Source organism: Andrographis paniculata, unplaced genomic scaffold (genome assembly GCF_009805555.1).
Source record: "Andrographis paniculata isolate CXL003 unplaced genomic scaffold, ASM980555v1 Contig65END, whole genome shotgun sequence".
Classification (NCBI taxonomy): Eukaryota; Viridiplantae; Streptophyta; class Magnoliopsida; order Lamiales; family Acanthaceae; genus Andrographis; species Andrographis paniculata.
In genome coordinates this window covers 4,472,971-4,495,709 of record NW_026137601.1, presented here as the reverse complement: position 1 = coordinate 4,495,709, position 22,739 = coordinate 4,472,971, and the positions used below count along the sequence as shown (strand labels likewise).

At 32.1% G+C, this 22,739-nt stretch overlaps 1 protein-coding gene and 1 long non-coding RNA gene across 2 annotated transcripts; both read left to right on the top strand.

Annotated features, from left to right (window-relative positions):
* Positions 1–4,599: 4,599 nt before the first annotated feature.
* LOC127262556 (uncharacterized) lies at positions 4,600–6,387 on the top strand. Its single transcript, XR_007841158.1, has 3 exons — positions 4,600–4,879; positions 5,283–5,362; positions 5,490–6,387. It is a non-coding gene; the product is annotated as an uncharacterized LOC127262556 (long non-coding RNA).
* A 1,899-nt stretch (positions 6,388–8,286) lies between these two features.
* On the top strand, positions 8,287–11,611 carry LOC127262616 (bifunctional L-3-cyanoalanine synthase/cysteine synthase 1, mitochondrial). The gene is made up of 10 exons (XM_051291381.1): positions 8,287–8,536; positions 8,822–8,931; positions 9,042–9,099; positions 9,190–9,453; positions 10,020–10,157; positions 10,259–10,310; positions 10,382–10,461; positions 10,564–10,623; positions 11,135–11,215; positions 11,327–11,611. The coding sequence occupies exons 1-10, from the start codon at positions 8,366–8,368 to the stop codon at positions 11,423–11,425; spliced, it is 1,113 nt and encodes a 370-aa protein (XP_051147338.1). The 5' UTR covers positions 8,287–8,365; the 3' UTR covers positions 11,426–11,611.
* Positions 11,612–22,739: the final 11,128 nt, after the last annotated feature.

The window sequence follows — 22,739 nt, the reverse complement described above, 5'->3', positions numbered from 1 at the left end:
GATATAGGGAAGGGGAGGACGCAAGACCAGTGTGGGTAATATGCATGGTAGTACCATTGGTAGTATGTATAGTTAGTAAATGGGAGACATGGGACATATAGGTCAAGTTACGAGGGTTAGAGGTCATGTGGTGACAACAACCAGAATCAAAATACCAAGTAGATGTACCTGGAGTGGTAGACATAGCAGAATTGGTTTGCATAACCTGTTTGATGATTGCTTCTATGTCGTGAGGATTGTAAGGCGCATGCTGAGTCTCATCAGTAGTAGCAGCCGTAATCGTAGAAAAAGCAGTCGAAGAAGACCCACTAGGCTCCTGAGGTTTGGGAGCAATGCTACCGGAATATCTAGGAGCAGAACTACCTGAATGTTGAGATCTTGTGGGACAGACCGGAGCAATATGGCCACGCAGCAGACAGAAGTGGCACTCAATCTTCGGACAGGTGGAGAAACTCATTAACAGACTGACCAGGTTGTTGTCGGGCGGAGCTCATCGTGGTCCAAAGCTGATAATAATGAGCAAGACCTGTAGTCTGAAAACAAGCAGCGAGGAAATCCCATGCCTCCTTGTAGTATCAAAGGAGTCAATTGTACCTGAATCGCAGGTACAGAAGTATTGTGCAACCAAGTAAGAATCTGATGATTCTTACTATCCCAATATTCCAATTTGACAACATAATCTTCATGCTCCCGAGAGGTGGGGTCAATATGCACAAAAGGAGATGGAGAGACAGGTGGCCGGATATCGCCAGTGACAATTTGCCATAACTTCGTACCAATCAAGAAACTTTTCATATACTGCATCCAAAGATCATAATTATCGCCGGACAAGATAGTAGTAATAGGTAAATGAACGTCCATACGCTTCATAACAAAAAAACGTATAAAATATGTGAATCATGAAATCAAAGCCCAAATCAAGAAAGTAGATCGAACAATCCAATAGGTAACAGTTGCAAAACAAGATCAACTCCGATAAAAAAGCCAATCACACCACGACGTAGGGAACCAAAGCAGGAGGCGGCGACCGAAAAAAAAAATGACGACCGGAGAAGGGCGGACGATGGACGGCGAACAGCGGCGGCGACAACTAGGGTTTTGGTTTTGAAAAACCGTGCTCTGATACCATGTTAGAAGTTTTGGGGGAAAATAATGAGATTGTCTCATTGATATCAAAATAAGAAAGCCTATATATAGACAATACAAAATAAACTCAAATCTAAGTAATCTGATCTATATATACAATCAAATTTAGATATAAATCTACTAAATCTAAAATTGAATATTTAAAATATCTCAACAAATTTAATATTTAATTTAATTATATATATATATACTATATAAAATACAAAACAATAATAACATCAACATTTAAAAAAAATTTATACATTATCCATGATCCTGCACAACAAGATTTTGATGTTTGGTGTTAAATAAAACAATGATTAGTTATGTAATAATTATGTACCATTGTTATTTAGTAAATTTATATTATAATACAAATAAACACAATTGGCCCATCAATATGTAATATAATAAAATATAAATAAATAAATAAAAAAGAAAAACAGAAAGATGCATGCATGCACTTTATAAGCGCCACCATGAATAGAGAATGAAACATGTTCATTGAATATAGTCCACCAATTAATAAATCAAGTTCTTTTTGGATTTTTCGGGGGTGTTTTGGTAATTTACCAATGAGAAAAAATTAATAAAAATAAATTTCCTATTTAATATTGATAAACTTGTCTCAACAAATTTGTCCATTTTATTGTAAACACCGAAATTTAGGAAAAATATAATTAATAAGTAATTAAAAAATATATTAATTAAAAAGTTATAAATTAAGATTATAACTAAATAATTTAATTAAAATTTAAAATATAATTAAAGTGTATAATTATATTTCCAAAAAAATAACAAATTACGTAGGATGAAAAAAAAAAGGACAAATTTTATGGGAGGAGGGAGTAACAATTTAAATGAAAATGATAGTCCCCTTACTTTTATAGTTGTATTTTGATTTGTCATGTGATGAAATATTTATTAGATGATATATTTTGTAAAGATATGTATACAAATTGTATAATAAAATATAAATAAATAATTATTATATTACATTTTATAAAAATAAATTATTTTATTTTATAAAATATCACAGATAATTACTATTTAAACAAGATTTAAAGTGTAAAGACAAAATCAATATTTTTTTCATAAAACATTACATCAGAATAATAATTTATTAAAATTTAAATTCAAACCAAAACAACAACAACAACAAAAAAAGTTTTTAATTGTATTTTAAATAGTAGTAATATTTTGATTTTAAATGTATATTTTTATATAATGTAACCATATTTACATAGGAGTGTTGTTGTTTCCGAATTTGAAAATTAAATAATAAAAATAATGAATTGGAATTATTATTTGTTATGATATTAATAAATATTAATGAAATATTTTTAATATAATATAAAAATATAAAAATATGAATTTGATTTGATATTTTTAATTAATAAATAAAATTTTGATTTGAAATTTATAAGAAAAAAAACAAGAGTTTGATTTAATTCAGTATGATGTTTTTGAAAACCCTTAAAAATAATAAAAAATTTAAAATAATATTTTGTCGGTGAATATGTGAATTTTTTAAACAACGCAAAAATTCTAATAACATGCATGCAAATTACTAAAGCTATCTAATCATTTTAATTGAAAAAAAATAAAATAAAATAAAACCAATATAATATTTTCTTAAAAAATAAATATGTCTAATAAGATAGTAGAATAAAATTATAGAAATAGTGATGAGTGTGACCAAACACACAATTTTGTTATTTTTGGCAACAGTTACACAATAATAGTAGAGCGTAGCGTTTGGTCATACGCCACAGCCACTCCACCCAATTCCTTGTATCATATGGGTTGTGCCTTAGGTGTTTGATCTTCTTTTGGTTTTCTTTTTCTTTTTTAATTTTAATTTTTTATTTGATTTTTTTTTTTTTTCGTCTGAATCTGTTTACACAACACATTTTCATTTATTTGGAATTATTTATTTTTTTTAAAAAAAATCACATCAAATATATTTTTTCTCTCACAAAACATCAAATCAAATACTAATATTTTTAATTTTTTTTTTCTTTTTTTCAAACTTTCAAAATTTCAAAAATCTCCAAAAACCTCCGTCTAAATCACCTCATCTGTTTAGCTTGTTTTAGATAAAGATAATCATTTTCTATTTACGATAAATTTAACAATTTTAAATATATTTAATAAGTATAAATTAATTTGATAAAAATTCAAAAAACCATTTATGCATGACATTCATTCAAAATTCCTTTATTTATATTTCTCTCATTCATAAATAAATATTTATATTTATATTTAAACCTTCTCATTTTTTATAAAATTAGTTTAAATTAATTATAGATAAATAATTTTATTTATTTATTTGTATTATATAAAATTTTATTTTCTACAAACTGATATCCATATTTTATATATATTATTATTAAGATTTATTGCTTAAAATATTTAAATACATATTTTAATTTTTTTAATTATACATATTAATTTTATTTTAAAATATTAACAACACCACTTGTGTAAAAATTAATGAAATAATATTCCCTATGTCCCACGGGAAGATTGACATTGGTTTTTTTACATGTTGATATTTGAATATTAATTATTATATCGTAGTACAAATAAAGCGAATAAGACAAAATATAGTTATTAGTCTCTTATAATACAAATATAATAATATTTGTGGAGTAATGTATTTAAATATAAGAATTTTTTTAATGTCAATACAATGAGACAAAAATCAAATGACAACCTTGTACTGGAACGAAGAAAGTATTATAACTATTATAATTAACTTATGAAATTACAACTATCTATGTCACTATTCATATTGGTCATCTTAACCGCGACGGATATAATATAATTTTGATTGAGCACATAAATTAAAAAATAATACTATCCTCATCATGTAAGATTATGTTCATTTGATCGGGAACGAATTTTAGGACAAGTGTATTCTTTTATTGTACAGAAAAAGTAGAAAAGTGATATAATTTTTAATAAAAAAAATAAAAATAAATTTAGATGACAACAAAGAAAAATGAAAGTAAAAATAAGTTTGAATGGTAGATTGAATAATATTTAAATATAATACAAAATTAAGATGAGATATTGGAAATTTATGTATGAATTGATAAAAAAATGATGGGTTAATAGAAATAATAAAGACAAATTGATTATTATGGCTATGTTCATCCAATACTTTTGAATGAATTGATTTTTTACGTGTGGTATTAAGAATTGTGTCAAAATTATAAAAACATATTATTTTAAATTGAATGTTTACTTTTTATTTTTTTTTTTTTAAGGCACAATTAAAATTAAATTCCTATACGTTATAGTCAATTGGAATTCAGTCATCATTTCTAAAAGGTTTGCCTGCACTCTCTTTTTCATTCGTATTCTTTTTTTTCCCCATTCTTCAATTCTTCTTTCAGTCTTTCAATTGGTTTTTTCTTTTTCTTTTTTTTTTTTTTTTTTTTTTTTTTTTTTTTTTGGCGGCGAAAAATTCTTCCTACTCCGTTGAATCCTCTCCCATCAGGTCGGAATCAACCTCCCGTCCGGTCGCCCAACTTCCTCCAGTGTGAAAAATTCTCTCCCTTTCTCCCACCTTCCGGCCGGTTCGCTGTTCTTCCTTCCTCTGTCCGGCTGGTTTGTTGTCCCTCTTTCTTCTGTCCGGCCCGTTTGCCGTAGTCCGAGGTTGCGCGCTTTGGTGGGACAAGTTTTCCGGACCGTTGTCCGAGGTCGCGTGCTTCGGTGGGAGAATTGTTAAGGACCTTCGTCCAAGGTCACGCACTTCAGTAATGTTTAAATTAGTAAAAAAATTGTTATTTCTGAAAAAGTGTTAATGCTTGTTAAACTAAAAGAAATTTATACATGAAGTATGAGTTTTGGGAAATGGGTAATTATTTGGTGATTTTGATAATAAATTTTGTTGATAGTTGGTATTTTTGTAGATATTTTGTGAAATAGGTTGTAAATATTATATTTGTGAATTTGGTAATTTATTGGTATTTGAGGATCAATACATTACTAGAATTCTATGTTAACATATGATTTTAGTGTATTCTGTGTAAGATTGTTGAATCGCCTATACGACTTAACATAGTTGATACATCCATTGGATTGTTAGGTTCTGATGGATATAAAGCAAAGTAGTCTGAAATTATCAATTATTTATTCGTACGAAGGTGAACATCATGTAATTGGTTTAGAAGAGGGCTCTATGCTGGAGGATTTTTACCGGAATCTATCGAAAAAATGGAATCAGGTGAGTATTGAGGCCGTAAAACTCCAATATATTGAACCTATTCAGAAAAGTTACGTGATATTATTATGTGACGATGATATCGCCAATATTTGGAGAATACATATCTTGTTAAAGGTAATGTTTGTAGGTATGATTGCACGGTGTAGGAGTGAGCAACAGAGTGTGCCTCCCCGAAGCACGGTTGGACGCAGATATGTTACTCATCTTTTATAATTAAGTAGTATTTGTTCATCTTTAATCAATTTTATTGTAAAATGCAGTCACAGTTGTGCCTTACGAAAGAATGCAGCTTGTAAGCATTTATGTAATCATATTCAACACATCTAAAAGCATGTTGTTTATATAAAAACTTATACTAGGTATGATGCATATATCCTTGAATTTCGACATGTAAGATTGGTAAGAAGTTACCTACCTTTTGTTTATCGGACATGCTAGTAATAATTCTTTCATGATATCGGCATACAACAACACCCTGGTATTTTGTTGCGATTTTGTCTGTAGGTAGTAAGTATTCACCTCCACAATTTTATTGTAGCGCAGTGCAGTACAAATCACTGAAGAGATTGTACATATGTGTAATGGGGATGTAACGTATTGAAGGTGTTTAAAGATGTTCACTCATTCTTTACACGTCACTGCCAGTATCCTCTAGCAAATTGGTTTAGTTAGGTGTACTGTGATCGATGCATTGAAAGTCCATAGCCTGTGGCATTTACTGCATCATCTACCTTGCTGTGGTGAATAGATGCGGTTGTTTTTTTAAGTACTTGGATGGCATGATAGATAACTGTGTACATACTCGGTTGAATAAGATGGGTACCTAAGTTTTTTTTTTTATTTATGAAGAAAAGTTTTATTACCCTATAGAATTGAAATTATTTACATCTAACAGAATTTTCATTCCTATTTTTATATTTGTAATGCGTAGGCGAGACCGAATGTTCGAGAGTGAATGAAGATGGCACAGGTGGCATCCTTATTCCCGACGAAAATACTAGTATGATTTTAACGTAGAGATGCATTGTCGGAGAAGGTCAGACATTTAAGGGACTGTAAGAATTTACCTCACAATAAAAAATACTTATCTTAAACCAAAACATAAAACAAACAAAATTAATCTAAGTTACTAATAATAAATTATAATAGTATTATTTTTTATATAAATAGTGTTGTTGGTATATTAAAAATATAAATAAATATTAAAAGAAAGTTAGAATATATATTTAAATAATTTCAACATTATATACTAATAAATATATAATATTGATATCATTTGGTAGATAATAAAATTTTATATAATATAAATAAATAAAAATATATAAGAGAAATAAAAATAAAAGGGTTTTGAGTGAATGTTACTTGTAAGAGGTTAAAAATTTAATTAAATTGATTTATAATTATTAAATATGTATAAAGTGATTAAATTTACTAAACAAATAGAAAATTATTAAGGGGGTATTTGGGAAACAACTTTTTGAAGAGCTTTTAGCTTATTGAACAGCTTTTAGTTGTTTGACCAATCAAAAATATAAATTTTATATAATATAAATATTTTATAATATTTTTATAATTTTCAATAATTAATAACAAAAATTCTCATAAATTTAAACCAAAATGAACAAAATTAAATATTTTAAAAAATAACATATCAATGTCCTTAATAGTCATTTATGTATAAACAACTAATGTCAAACAGTTATTTTACCAAACACTTCAATATAACTGCCAAACCAGCTAATTGAATAAGCCAACAGCTAATGAAATCAGCTAAATGCTATCAACTAATTGTCAAAGACACCCTAAATATTTATAATAAAATACTAATCTAAATTCGAATTAAAATATTATTACATATGTCATTAAAACTTATTGAAATATTAAACATCTCAAGCCATTTTTATATCAAGCCTTATTTAGTTTAGGACTATTTTTTTATTATTTATTTTTTTCAAATTCTAATAAAAATATATTATTTCTTTCATTTATATATATATATATATTTCTAATTGTGATAAAAAATATTTTAAAATTTTTTCAAAGTAAAAAATAATATTTGTTCTATCCCAATCCAAAATAGTCTTTTGAAATTTGGTAGTAAATTAAAAATAATAGTATTTCATTAATATATTTAAAAGATTTTGATATTTTTGTCACATGACTTTATATACAAAGTAATTTTATATTTGTAATTTAAATAAAATTAATAATATCTTAGTATTAGTCCATAATTATTTTTTTTAAAAAAATTAAAATAAAATACTTTGAAGTGGAATAAATAAAAATTTTTAAAAAGGTATTTTAAACCGAATGGACTGAGTATAATTTTTATACTTTTTACTCTAGAAGAAAAAAATAATTATTATTATCCATTTTTATTAAAAATGTACAGAATGAGCATCATTTTTTAGAATAGAAAGATTATTATTTTTAAATAAGAATTATATTAAATTATCATTTATATTAAAATTTAAAATTTCTTATGTATCATTTCTCTTCTCTCCTCCAAGAACTACTTCCCTTAGCCTTAGATTCCCTCAAAGCCGTAGCTCCGGCAGAGAAGGAGAAAAGAGACAAAATAAAAAAAACAAAATGAAATATATATATATTTCTTTAAAAAATATTTATTTTCAATTATATTGAAAAGTAAAAGTATTAAAATAATTTCATACATTTAATAAAATATTATTATATTTTTTAATTTATTATACAAATACAAATAAATAAGTTGGAGCGGTAGAATATATATATATACGCACACTGTTATGCCCAATACGAACAAATTTTTATATGGCCCAAACCATAGCAGTGCCGTTGCACCCATACCACAAATAAAATAGACTAACATTAATAAATTTATTTTATTTATATTATTAATTTAATCCAATTTCCCGTTATATATATGGCAAAACTTTCCATTCATTATGGAGCACAGAAATACGTTTGTTCCTTTCCAAACCGCTCTCAGCTTCAGCTTCCTTCCACTTCCACCATCAATCATCAATGGCGGCCTTCAGAAATCTCACTAAGGAAATCCCCAAATTTGCTGTTAACAAGGGGAGGTTATTCTCCACGAGTTCAATTCCTTCGCTGGATTCTCCCTCGTTCGCTCAGAGACTGAGGAATCTGCCAAAAGACCTCCCCGGCGCTAATATCAGGAAGGAAGCTTCTCAGGTAAGAGATGCACTTCAGTATTAACTTCCTTCGTAAATCGAGCGCACACGCGTCCGCGTAAGTCTGTGGGTGAAGTTCTAATTCTCGCAATTTTGAGGACTCGATTGTTGGCCTTGAATTTTGTTGGTGAATCTGCGTTCATTAGGCAATTCCTGTGCATGCGATTTCGCGATTCTGGTGTAGAATTAGTCTGATTATCAACCCTATGGGATGGGTAAATGGCTAAATGCACTGCGTATGAGAACAGAGGAAGAATTAGTCTCTTTGTGTTGGTTATTGGTGCAGCTTATTGGCCGAACGCCTTTGGTTTATCTCAACAGAGTAACCGAGGGCTGCAGCGCTTATGTAGCCGTCAAGCAAGAGATGATGCAGCCAACTGCTAGCATCAAGGACAGGTGTGTGAGTGTGTGTAATTTGGCTTTGAAATCTCCCTTTGTTGTTTGAATGAAGGTCAATTTTGAACGAATCTTTTGATGATACTGTGGTGCTCTTTCATGGCTTCCAGGCCAGCTTATGCGATGATAACAGATGCTGAAAAGAGAGGACTGATAGCACCGGGGAAGGTCGGTGTAGTCTAGCTTTTTCTCTACTTTAGATCGGATTAACTTTTGTTTTTAGTTGAGATTCCGATTTTGGTTCTGGTTCTGGTTTAGACGACATTGATTGAGCCTACATCGGGTAATATGGGGATCAGCATGGCGTTTATGGCTGCTATGAAGGGGTACAAAATGGTGTTGACGATGCCGTCTTACACGAGCTTGGAGAGAAGGGTGACAATGAAAGCGTTCGGGGCTGAGTTGGTGCTCACCGATCCGGCGAAGGGAATGGGCGGAACTGTTAAGAAGGCTTATGAGCTTTTGGAGTCAACGCCCAATGCATTCATGCTTCAACAATTTTCGAATCCTGCCAATACTCAGGTAACAAAGCTTGAACTATTCATAATAAAGCTTTACAATTGTAGCTGTACTTAATTGAGTCTAGTCTAATAAAGTTTTCCATTTTCTAACTCTGGTCTAGTTTATGTGGAACTAAGTTTAAGCTCGTTTGATTAAGATGATAACTATGGGAAGTCTTTGAACTCAACTTAATAAATGGTCGCTGGCTGCCAAAATGTTTGTTATCGAGCTAGTTCAAGATGTTTGTAGAGTAGATTGAATAATGTTTTTTGGTCATCGAAGAGGAAATAATTTCGACCCCCCGACTAAGTTGATATATATTCTAAAGAATGACCAAAGTTCAAGCTTATATATAGCTCGACTAAGAAGTAGGTTGTTAAGTTCTTATAGCATTATTTATGGCTTGTATATGAGTCGTGGGAGCGATTGTATGACAGTTTGGTGTGTTACCTTGAGTAGCTGTTATAGTGTCATCTTATGAAACAATTTTGTGTTTATGTTTTAGAGCATTCGACATGATTTCAACCCTCGCAACAAAAACCTTTTTTGAGACATGGAATTGATGAGTTCCCTAAAACAAATGACAGATTCATTTTGAGACCACCGGCCCGGAGATATGGGAGGATACAAATGGCAAGGTCGACATTTTCATTATGGGGATTGGAAGTGGAGGCACTGTCTCTGGCGTCGGGCAATACTTGAAGTCCAAAAATCCCAATGTCAAGGTAGTATTATGCTTTACAGACATATCAAAACATTCTGTAGGTGTGTTGGTTTTTATCCGATCGTCTATGTCATGTTAAACTGTTCTCCAATTCTTCTCTAGATTTATGGACTTGAGCCTACCGAAAGCAATATTCTTAACGGCGGAAAACCAGGTAACGCAAAAGCTTAATCAATTGATTTGTAGCCAACCGAAAGGAAACGCAAAATTATTTTGATCTTCTAGGTCCTCATCATATTACCGGCAATGGGGTCGGATTCAAACCCGACATCTTGGACATGGATGTTATGGAGGAAGTTCTCATGGTGATTTGTTTTGTACTATGTTCGTTTCTTGTTATAACAGTAGTATCGATTTCGCAATGAACTTGTTTTAGGCTATTGAGACCGTCGTGTTGGCCGTTGTAGGTATCGAGTGAGGATGCCGTCAACATGGCAAGACAGTTGGCGTTGAAAGAAGGTTTAATGGTAATTACTACTCCATCTGTCTTTCAAATTGTTCATTTTATCAACAGTAGTTACAACAGCATTAATGTTTTACGGCGGCTACAGTGCTGAATTTAAAATTTCGCACTGTGCTGAATAGCACATTGTGTGCTATTAGACAATACATGATATTATTACAAACAACACATTGTATATATTAATATAATATAAATACACCACATGAATAAAACACACATGTTATAGTCTCAACAACATACAATATTACTACAAACAACACACAGTATTATTACATGAACTAACATCAGTTGATTTTAGCGAATGACATACTTGTATTCAGCACACTTGTTATTATTACAAAGCAACACATACCTTCATTAAACACATCATGTGCTGTGTGTAATACTAATGTGTGCTATTTGTAAATATAACGCGTGCTGATGTGAAAAATCAGCAAATCAACACCGTAATCATCCCCTAATGTTTTGTATTATATATCATCCTTCTCCTTAGATTTTCAACGTTGGTAATGTAGGTTGGGATTTCGTCGGGGGCTAACACGGTGGCGGCAATCAGGCTTGCCCAAAGGCCAGAAAACAAGGGGAAACTCATTGTGGTAAACATTAAGAAGCTGTCACCAAGCCTTTGAATTCGAACATGAATAACTCATCCTTACATATTGTATGCTTCATATTTCTTTCTTATTGGAGCTTCGATTTCCTCGCAGACGGTGCACCCGAGCTTTGGCGAGCGATACTTGTCGTCCGTGTTGTTCGAGGAGTTGAGGAAAGAAGCCGAAGCCATGCAGCCCGTTCCGGTTGATTAATGGTGAGTTTCTTAACGGCAGCGATCTTCTAAATCCGAATCCGAATCGAATCTTGTTATTTGAATAAGTTGTAATAGTCGAGCAAAATTAGTCGACTTTTGTTGTAATGCACCATATATAAGATCAAATGTCACTTTAAAGTTTTTATGAGTACATTTGAATGGGAACATGTATACTTCATTATCACTTTTGTTCAGTATTTATCCTACTGGCAAAATATATTTCATATGTTTGCAAAAGTAGTTATTTATATCATTTGGTCGCGCGTAGTCGCTAGTGATCGCGCGTCACTGCGCGTGGTGTGAATGACAGGCATGGCTAAAGAATAAAAATAACGAAACTTTTACAAATGAGAAAAGTAATAATGTGATATGCATAGAGATATTTTTTACAATTTTCTCACATTTAAATCTATTTGGCAATCACTGTCAATAAACACAAATTTTAATAAAAATGTAGTACTATTATTTTTTTTTCTTCAGAAAACACTATATTAAAATAATATTTTATCTAACTTTGGTTGTGTTTTTAAGTTTTAAGAAAAGTTTAGAGATTATTTGCTATAGACAAAGGAACTATTAAGGTAAAGAAAAAGAAATGCATATAAATAAAATTGACAAAGTGAATGACAATTGATTCTTCTTATTTGCTAAAATAGATAATTCAACTTAAATATACAATAAGAGACAATTATTTTTTCTTGTTTGGCTATTTATAAACTGAGAATGGCTCAACTATAAATTTTCTGTAAACTTTTTTAATTTAAATAAATAAATAACTATACTAAAAGACAAGAAACAATAATAAAAAAATAAATTGATTAATCTAAAAAGAAATTCATGAATAAAGTATTATAAGAATTATTAAAAAAATAAAAATATATAGTCAAATGAAACAAAATCCTTCAACCTCTTAAAGAAGCAAAAATTTTTAAAAAATAAAAAATATCTATTTTATGGAATTATCTACAAAATGATTTAATCAAGGGAATTTTATTCTTTCTAGTCACCTCAAGGGTGTGTTCTTTTAACAACATATTTTGCCACAAAAAACTAATATATCACATAGATATATTACTTTTTATTTTTTACATAATTTTTCATATTTCACATAAAAAAAAAAAAAAACATTCATTCAAATTATCTCACAAAACACGCCCCAAGTTCTTTAAAACGTTAAATGATAACAATATCGGATAATGTGTTTTTTTAACTTACCGCTTTTCTCACAAACATTTATGTTTTCTCTGTTTTTTTTCAATAAGAAAAATTGTTTATAATCACTCCTGAATTTATTTACACAATAAATTTTTTATACATCCAAACCAAACCCGCTTATATGCACACCATATCGTACACAATACTTAAGAGAGTCTTCAATGTTTTTATCCTAAACTTTATATGCATAACTACTTTCAAGCCGGAGTTAGGAAGACATATGTCAGTAATTGTTGAATTTCATGTAAGTAGCTAAATTTAAATACATTGTTGTCACCGGCGGCATACTTTCTGAATGCATGTAAATTCATTAGTGTATCAATAAACTTAACGTCTTACTCATTTGAATTCCCATGTTTACAAGCAATTAAAAAATATATATCATTAACATATTTAGATAAACAAATATATATATACATATATTCATCAAAAAAAAAAAAAAAAAAGACTTACGAACATTACTTAAAAAAAAAAGGGTAAATTAATCTTTTGGTCTGTAGCTGACCTCTTTATCATTTTAGTCCCGTAATTGGACGCTGTCTTAAAATAATATCGTAAGTAAATATTTATTGTAATTTAGTCCTATGTGGCACTTACGTGTCAGCCAGGTCAGCGCCACGTGGCTGATACGTGTCTACCTCGTGGATTATCTTGTTATTTTATTTTATTTTATATGTGAAAAAATTCAAATATAGAAATAAGAATAAAATAAAAAAAAAATTAAAATTAAAATATTAAAAATAAAAAATATATAAAATAAAAAATAAAATTTAGCTATATGTCCATCAAGTCGGCGCATGACCTTTTAATTTTTATATTAGCATATATTTTAACTATATATTTTTTTTTAAATAAAATATATATAAATTACCCACGCAGCGGCCACGTGGCGCCGACTTGACGGACATATGGATAATTTTAATTTTTTAATTTTAATTTAGTTTTTTAAATATATTTTTATATTTTATATTTTATTTTTTATATATTTAATTTTATTATTTATTTATTTATTAAAAAAATAAAAATTCAAAAAATAAAAATTATTCTACGTGGCGGATACGTGTCAGCCACGTGGCGATGATCTAGTCGACACGTATCCGTCAGCTTGCCACACAGATGCCACATAAGCATTGAGGACTAAATTGAAAAAATTTCCACTTACAGGACTATGTTAAGACAACCTCAAATTACGGACTAAAAAACAGTTTACGCATTAAAAAAACACCAAGTAACATTAATAATCAAAATGCATGATTTTATAAAATAAAGATACATGATAAAATGACAAATAAAAAGTGCATAGGATATTAAAAAATAAATAATAAAAATATCTTCAGGACAAATTGATTATTGTATGCCTAGCATTCTAGTTATTAAATATTTCATTAGTTAAATAGTTCATTCTTGCAAAATCTTAACTATACAAATAATATTGTCATGATCGTTTGTAAGGTTTTTTCTTTTTTTGACTGGACTCGGAAACCAAGTTACCTACGTATTCAAAATTGGATAAAGTCATATGTAGTTTTGCAGTCTTTTCAAGTAATTAACTGAAAAACCGAAAGGAAACCAAAGCTACTCTAAAAAATCAATGAAACCAGAAGCAAAGAAGACCAGTAACAACCACGCAAAGTTGGCTTTGGAGCACATGCAGGAAGTCCGGCTGCAGTAGTGTGCAGAGCGCGGGAAGGGAAACGAGCGAGTCACAAAGTAGTTTGCAGCCTTATTGCCTTCTTGGTAGTTGTGATTGATCAGGCACTCGATGCCTCTGATGAAGATACAAAGCCGGAGCAGAAGAAGTTGGAGAGTTCAATATCCTGACGACGCAGAGTTGATAAGTGCGATACTGCTAGTGGAGTCTGACTCGATCCCAATTGATACCTTCGGTGTTGAATAGAGATGAGTTAGGGAGAATGTGATATCCCCAAGATTGAATAGAGATTAAGTAGATTGAATAGGCTACTCATGTCAACAATGTGTACATTCATTTTCAGAATGCCATTTGAAAGAACTTTATAGTTAAGTGTACTTGCTCTAGGATAATTTCAGGATGGGTGACCCCAAGGACTCGTGTTGACCTGTGGGGTCAGTCTAATTCCGACACACCTGGTTTGCGTGGCTTGAGGGCAGGATGTTATAGTTATTCCTTGTACTTTGTTTTCAAATCGAGTTTTTGGAATTCACTATTTTAGATTCTCGTAGAGGAATTTAGCGCATCAATTTTTTCATTTTCCTTAATTAGGATATTGGATCCAAGATTAAAAATTTTGAGGTTTATAATTAACTAGGTTGGGTATAAAATCTTTTACCCTATCTCTTTTGTTTAATTTTTATATTTATCTAAGTCACGTTCGCCGAAATTGCCATTTACCTCGTGAGTACTCTTGTTCCTCCTCACTTGAACTATAATGGAAGGAATCAAATTTTCAGCCCTGTCCGTTATTACTTCTGCATAGAGCTATATATTTTTCATTTTGGCAAAGATGAAATCAGTAGGCGATGTGTACCAAATCTGTGATACAACTTATTCTCCATGAAACTGACGGCCTCTCCGTAGGAGGCCATTTTGCATGTAATTGCACTACGGAAAAATACTACGATATGGATTCTTTTCGCTAATCTTGCACCAGGATGCTCTAAATTACGTAAAGCAATATGATGCATGCCAACTCCTTTGATCAATCTCAAAGCACGATGAAATGCCACAAAAGGAATTCTTGAGGTATATCCATTTGACATTCGGAGAATTCACTTCATGTAACTATTCCCAAAAACACACGGAAACATGTAAATCTTGGTCACGGTGGACTACGTTAGCAAATGGGTCAAGGTAATTGTAATACTTGACCCGTAACAGAATCATCTCATTAGGTGCTTAATGAATTTGATTATTTTAACCCTTTGTTGATATGTTCATTTTGATTGAATAAAAAGTTTTGAGTTTTTATTTTTTGTGGGTGAATTTGATTTCATTGGATAGGTCTTCAAGTTATCTTTTAAATTCCATTGACATAGAGTCGACTGAATATTGGAAAAAAGAGATATGTTCAATTTAGTAAAAGTTCACCATAAATTCTGTATAGATCCAATTGATTTGAAATTTTACAAATAGATAGTAAATTGAGTTAGCTATTCGTTTCTACAAACTAGAGGTCAATATGAAGTTGGAAGAGTGAGTTACAATCCAAAAACAATGTATAAATATCCAGGTTATACGGTCACCGTACGGTCAAACAATTTTGAAAAAAGTGTTTTGCATATTTTGACGAATTAATAATCCATCCAACCCTCATTTCTCCCTCACTTCGTCTTCCAACAGTAGATAAGGTTTATGGAAAGTTATAGAATCACTCCATTCCCTTCCAAGTCTATTTTTACTGTAAACCTTTCAACTAATTCTTATTTTTGGATCTCCTTTCCATTCTAAAGCATTATCCAACCTTTTTTCCTCTTTCAGTGGTGTCATTTCATTTGAAGAATGGATGTTTCAAGTTCATTTCAAATGTTTCTTGGTTTTGGTTATTAAATGATGTATTTGAACCTCTTTTTTTGTTTTACCGATTGAATTCGATATCAATTTTGAGAAATTGAGTTTAAGTGCGATTTTTCTCAAATTGATTTCTAAATTTAGGTTTCAAACTTAATTTGACATGTAGGATTATTAATTGGTGTAGCTTTTCGGATATTATTGCAATTGAACCTTAATTACACTATTTGAGATTCTAAAATTATAAAATCGATGTCGTTTGACCCGTGCCCTAATTGTTCAGCCTTGTTTGAATGAATTTTGACTTGAAAATGATTTATAAATCTACTTTAAAGCCTTTTGAATGATTTTGATAGTTTTTGGATTGAGTTGAGAAAATTGGGGAACCGTGTGTGATTATTTGTCCAAGTTACCGAGTTTTATGCATTATTGTTGTTTGATGTTTGTGTCTTAATTTTGGTTTAAGATTGTCCGGAGGTCCCAGCTGGCTTAGGGTTATGTCATGTTTTCATTAGGAGAGATAAGTCTACGGTGTAAGGAGTTAAATTATGCATGCTTGAAATTAATGGACCGTTATGATTATGTCTTTGTGATATGTGGCGAACTTGTTGTGATATGATAATAATAATTGCTAAATGGAGTTGATGTGATATATAGTGTATATGATAAATTATTTATTGGATTATTGATGTTGTTGGTGGACAAATAATTATTGGTAAATTGTATAAATTATGGATTTGGTTAGACTTAGCCGTTGATTGGCAAGTCGATTAATAAATTGTATAAACCATGGATTTGGCTAGAATTAGCCATTGATTGGTAAGTCGATTGATAAATTGTGTAAGCCATAAGCTTGGCTAAAATTAGCCGTTGATTGACAAGTCGATTGATAAATTATGATAGCCATAGATTTGGTTAGACTTAGCCATTGATTGAGAAGTCGATTTGTACATTGTAAAGTCGTGGATTTGGCTAGACTTAACCATTGATTGACAAGTCGATTAATAAATTGTATTAGCTGTGGATTTGGCAAGACTTAACAGTTGATTGACAAGTTGATTGGTAAATTGTATTAGTCGTGGATTTGGATAGACTTAGCCGTTGATTAGCAAGTCAATTGATAAATTGCATAAGTTGTGGATTTGGCTAGACTTAGCCGTTGATTGGCAAGTCGATTGATAAATTGTATAAACCGTGGATTTGACTAGACTTAGCCGTTGATTGACAAGTTGATTGATAAATTGTGTAAACTATGGATTTGATTAGACTTAGCCGTTGATTGACAAGTCGATGGATAAATTGTGATAGCCATAGATTTAGCTAGATTTGGCCATTTTGACAAGTTAATTAATAATTATATGAGCCGTAGATTTGGCTAGACTTAGCAATTACTTGACAAGTCGATTGATAAATTATGATAGCCATAAATTTAGCTAGATTTAGCCATTTTGGGAATTTAATTAATAATTGTGTGAGCCGTAGATTTGACTAGACTTATCAGTTACTTGGTAAGTCGGTTGATCAATTGAGTGAGCCGTGGATTTTTTATAGTTGTGGTTGTTGCTTGGCTAACACTTATTGTTGGTAATTTATTTCATACATTGTATATTTAATTCCTTACTCATCTATTGTTGATGTTACTACTTTATTCCATGCAGAGTTGAAATCTAGACCTTCATCGACTTGATGCATCATAGGGATGGACTATTATCATGCATACATGACCTTCTACAATTACATATTTTAAAGTAATTGTTGGTATTGGTAAAAATATTTTGTGACTTCTGGAAAAAAAAAATGTTTGTACTTATTTTTTTGTACCAACCATAGTCCAGTTGCCAAGTTGAAGTGAGAAACCGTAAATTGAAAAACATCTTGCAAACCACTATTCACAAGAACACGAAAGATCAGTCTCTGAAGATGGACGACACACTCTAGGCATATCACACCATATTCAAAACACCGATTGGGATGCCACCCTATCAATTGGTCTATGGGAAATCTTACCATTAACCATTAGAGTTGGAGCACAAGGCCTACTGAGCGATTCAATTCCTGAACTTTGATATTCTCCTAATATTGGGAAAGCGAAAGAATTTTTTGGTAGATTTGGATGAGTTTCACTTCCTCGCATACGAGAATACAAAGATTAACAAGAAAGAGCTCATATTTACAATAAAAAAAAATTATTCGGCCAAAGAATTTCACTAATAGTGATAAGGTACTATGTTATAACTCTAGATTGCATTTGTTTCCAAGAAAACACAAATTTCGATGGACTGGACCTTACATTGTCAAAGAAGTAATACCCATGCTTGTTATTGGGGATGCGCCTAAAAAATACATTGAAGGGTTCTCTATGCTTCAGGAATCACGAGTCTACAAATTGATGCGTTTTTCACACGAGCATCGAAGATCCAAAGTCGAAGGACAATTGTTCGATGGTGAACAATGATCTAATGTGAGGAAGGGAATTTCCTTCACATTATCCTTTTTCTTGTTTGCAATTTCTGTACAACGCAATTTGCTAGGTGTGTTTGTTTGGGGGGATTGGATTTTAAATACACTATTCATCCTATTTTTTTCCTCAAAAATATCAAATCAAACACCTATTTTTTTATTTATTATATCATACTAAAAATCAATTTTACATTCAAAAATCACATCAAAACCTATTTATATCACATCATACAACTATTAAAATTCAAAATTTTTACTATTCAAATCCCAACTCAAAATCCAAATCCCCAAACAAACACACCCTTAAAGTTCACTACTTTTCTTCTAATTGTTACATAATAATCGCCTTTACCACATTCTAGGTAATTTAGTCACTTTTTAGGTTTAAAAATATGACATCTTAGCGGTTGCATTTTGTTGGAATATATGGGTATTGCGAGAATAAACGTGAAACTGAGTCGAGGATGGATCCTCTTTCCGAAAATTAGATACACCTCGGTAGTGCCTCCGGTGGATCGCGTTCAAACCCAAAGAAAAAATGGTTTCCGCCTCCAATGAGAGTGGCACATCTAATCGTTGGAGCTCCAGCGAACAAAAACGAGAGAGGAACTGAACTGGGGAGGCTGCCGGAAAGCTAGAAGAGATGAGAGAAGTACGGGAGGATTATTTCTTGTTGCTTATTAGAATGAAGTGGGAGGCCCTTTATATAGGCGTTTCCACTTGGCCAAAATGGCAGGGGATTAATTATGATCATAATTATGACCTTAATTATCGATGTAATTAATTATAAATTTAAACCTTCCGTTTGAAGCAGTTATAATTGATTTTAATCACAAACCTTCCGTTTGTGACGATCGTAATTTATTCTAATTTCAAACCTTCCAATTGAAACGATTGTAATTTGTTCTAATTTCAAACCTTCCGTTTGAGATTATAATAAATCTATCCAATGGATAATATTTTATCCAAATAATATTGCGACTTAGGCCATATACTCGGGTTTAATTTGGGGTTGCACAATTTGGTTTGTCTCGAGACAGGCAAAATAGCCAAAATATTAACCAATCCCCATACACAATAAATAAATATTATTTATTTATTTCTTCCAAATCAATTATATTAATTTCGTACACCAGCCCGTCTCATTTTCACTCACAAAATAATCGATTGCAAATAACCGATTATCCAACAATCCCTCGCATGAGTTGAAATGCCCATAAAGGACAGAAACCTAGCTCAATCCCTGTGTGACATTGACACATCAGGAGAGGTAGTTTTTGGCTTTGAACCTTCCATAGTCAACATTACAGAGTGTACTGGTGGCCCAGTTGACGTGATGCATTGAACTGTTCCACCTCTGCGTGCACTTAGTCAATAATATTGACGTGTCGCTATCTCTGTCTCAACTTTGTTTTCACGTTTTGATCCATTTCAGCCATGGATCTCGTCTTTGGATTCATAAGTGTTTTATTTGAAGCGGCCCACACTTCACACTTATATAGGTAATCCTATATCAAGGTATCCAACTCACACCTTTAGGATCATTAAGAGTCATTGACTCAACCTCACCACTTTTGCACATTATAACACTCATTGCTTCTCAGGGAATTGTATTGAGTGTTCGTGCCGGACTCTTACAGTTTAGTTTTCCCATTGAACCAAGCCTTGGGATCTCCAAGTGATTTGGTTGGGTTACCACTATAATTGTCTCTATCTTGTGGATTTCAAATCCATTCCCTTTAGCAGTGTGTACATTTGATCTCTCTCCAACCCTTTGGTTAGCGGATCCGCTAGGTTTTCTATTAATTTTACATATTCAATAGTCAAAACCCCACTGGTGATCAAATGTCTTACAGTGTTATTTCTACGTCGGATATGTCGGGATTTACCGTTGTAAATTCCATTCTTAGCCCTTGCTATTGCAGCTTGGCTATCACAGTGAATCATTACGGGAGGTACTGGTTTAGTCCAGTATGGAATATCATCCATGAAGTTCCTCAGCCAATTCGGCTTCTTCGCCAGCTTTGTCCAAGGCGATGAACTCTGATTCTATTATGGACCGTGCAATGCACGTCTGTTTTGTGAATTTCCATGAGACAACTCCTCCTCCAATTGTAAACACATATCCACTTGTATACAGTGAGTCTTTTGCATCGGATATCCAATTGGCATCGCAGTACCCTTCGAGTACCGGTGGATATTTCACGTAGTGTATGCCAAAATTCAGAGTAAATTTAAGATAACTTAATACTCTTACTAGCGCTTTCTAGTGTTCATGAGTGGGGTTGCTAGTGTATCGACTCAGCTTGTTTACAGAGCAAGTCAGATCAGGCCTTGTACAGTTTGTTAAGTACATTAGGCTTCCAATAATTTTGGCATAGTCTTCTTGAGCTACGGGGTCTCCCCTATTCTTGCTCAAGTGTATGCTGAGGTCCATTGGGGTTTTCACTGGAGTATTTTCGTAGGCATTGAATTTTCTCAGTATCTTTTCCACATAGTGAGACTGAGTCAGAACAATACCTTCGTCTTGTCTTAGAAACTTCATTCCAAGGATGACGTCGGAAACCCCCAAATCTTTCATGTCGAAGTTACGACTTAACATGCATTTGACCTCATTGATCAGACTGACCTCTTTGGCCATGATTAGTAGGTCGTCTACATATAGACATATTATGATAAAACTGGAAGGTGTTTCTTTGATGTAGACACACTTGTCACACTCGTTTATTTTGAAACCATTTGATAGCATAATGTTAATCAAATCTCAAATGCCATTGTAAAGGTGCTTGTATCAGCCCAAACAAAGACTTTATCAGTCTGTACACCTTTTTTTCTTGGCCAGAAACGACATATCCTTCCGGTTGTTCCATATATATTTCTTCTTCTAATTCACTATTGAAAAAAGCAGTCTTCACATCCATTTGGTGAATCTCAATATTCTAATTCACCATTTAAAAAAGCAGTCTTCACATCCATTTGGTGAATCTCAAGATTGTTCAAAGACGCAATCGGAAGAAGTATTCGAATGGATGTTATCCTGGTTACCGGTGAATATGCGTCGAAGAAGTCAAACAGTTCTTTTTTTTTTCTGTAGCCTTTTATTACGAGACGGGCTTTGTATTTGTCAATAGACCCATCAGCTTTGAGTTTCTTTTTCAAAACCCATTTACACCATAGTGGTTTGCAACCTTCGGGTAGGTTAGATAACACCCAAGTGTTATTATGCATTATAGAGTCTATTTCACTATCTATTGCTTCATTCCAAAAAGGGGCATCAGGACTAGATAGTGCTTCCTTGATCGTTGTTGGATCATTGTCTAACATATACGTAACAAAATCCAGACCAAAGGTTTTTTTTTTGACCCTTGTCCTTTTGCTACGCCTAGGCTCTGAAGCCTCTTGATCAGGGCTATTAGTCATTTGTCTTTTTACGCCCCGTAGTTCTTCATCTACGGATTTTGGATTTGACTGCATCCGTTCTTTACAAGGGTAGATATTTTCAAAGAATGTGGTATTCCTTGATTCTATCGTAGTTCCCTCGGCATCCCAGGGATTTCTGATTTTTGAACTATGAAACGATAGGCACTACTGTTTAGTGCGTATCCGATAAATATGCAGTCTACCGTTTTTGGGTTGATAGCGACTTGCTTTGGAAGCGGAACTTCCACTTTTGCTAGGCACCCCCACACTTTGAAGTATTTGTATGTTGGTTTCTTGCCTTTCCAGAGTTCGTAAGAGGTGGCATCCTTACCCTTAAGTGGAATCTTGTTCAGGATATAATTTGCAGTCAGTACTGCCTCTCCCCACAGGTTTTGAGGAAGTCCTGAACTTATCAACAAGGCATTCATCATTTCTTTAAGTGTTCAATTTTTGCGTTCTGCAACGCCGTTCGATTGAGGTGAATATGGAGCCGTTGTCTGATGAATTATGCCACTTTCGTTAGATAATTCTTCGAACGGGGCCACATGTTCGCCACCTCTATCACTTTGAACTGTCTTGATTTTATAGTCAAGTTGATTTTCTGCCTCGGTTTTGAAGTTCTTGAAGGCCTCGATCGCTTTGCTCTTTTCCCTTAATAGGTAAAGATATCAATACTTTGTTCAGTCATTGATAAAGGTGATGAAATATTTCTTTTCACCTCTAGTTTGCA

What these genes read in the sequence shown, in the direction of transcription:
- LOC127262616 (XM_051291381.1), top strand. Translation starts at nt 8,366, where the DNA reads ATGGCGGCCTTCAGAAATCTCACTAAGGAAATCCCCAAATTTGCTGTT. An exon ending in TCAGGAAGGAAGCTTCTCAG is followed by an intron (nt 8,537 to 8,821) that starts GTAAGAGATGCA and finishes TTATTGGTGCAG; the next exon opens with CTTATTGGCCGAACGCCTTT. An exon ending in GACTGATAGCACCGGGGAAG is followed by an intron (nt 9,100 to 9,189) that starts GTCGGTGTAGTC and finishes GTTCTGGTTTAG; the next exon opens with ACGACATTGATTGAGCCTAC.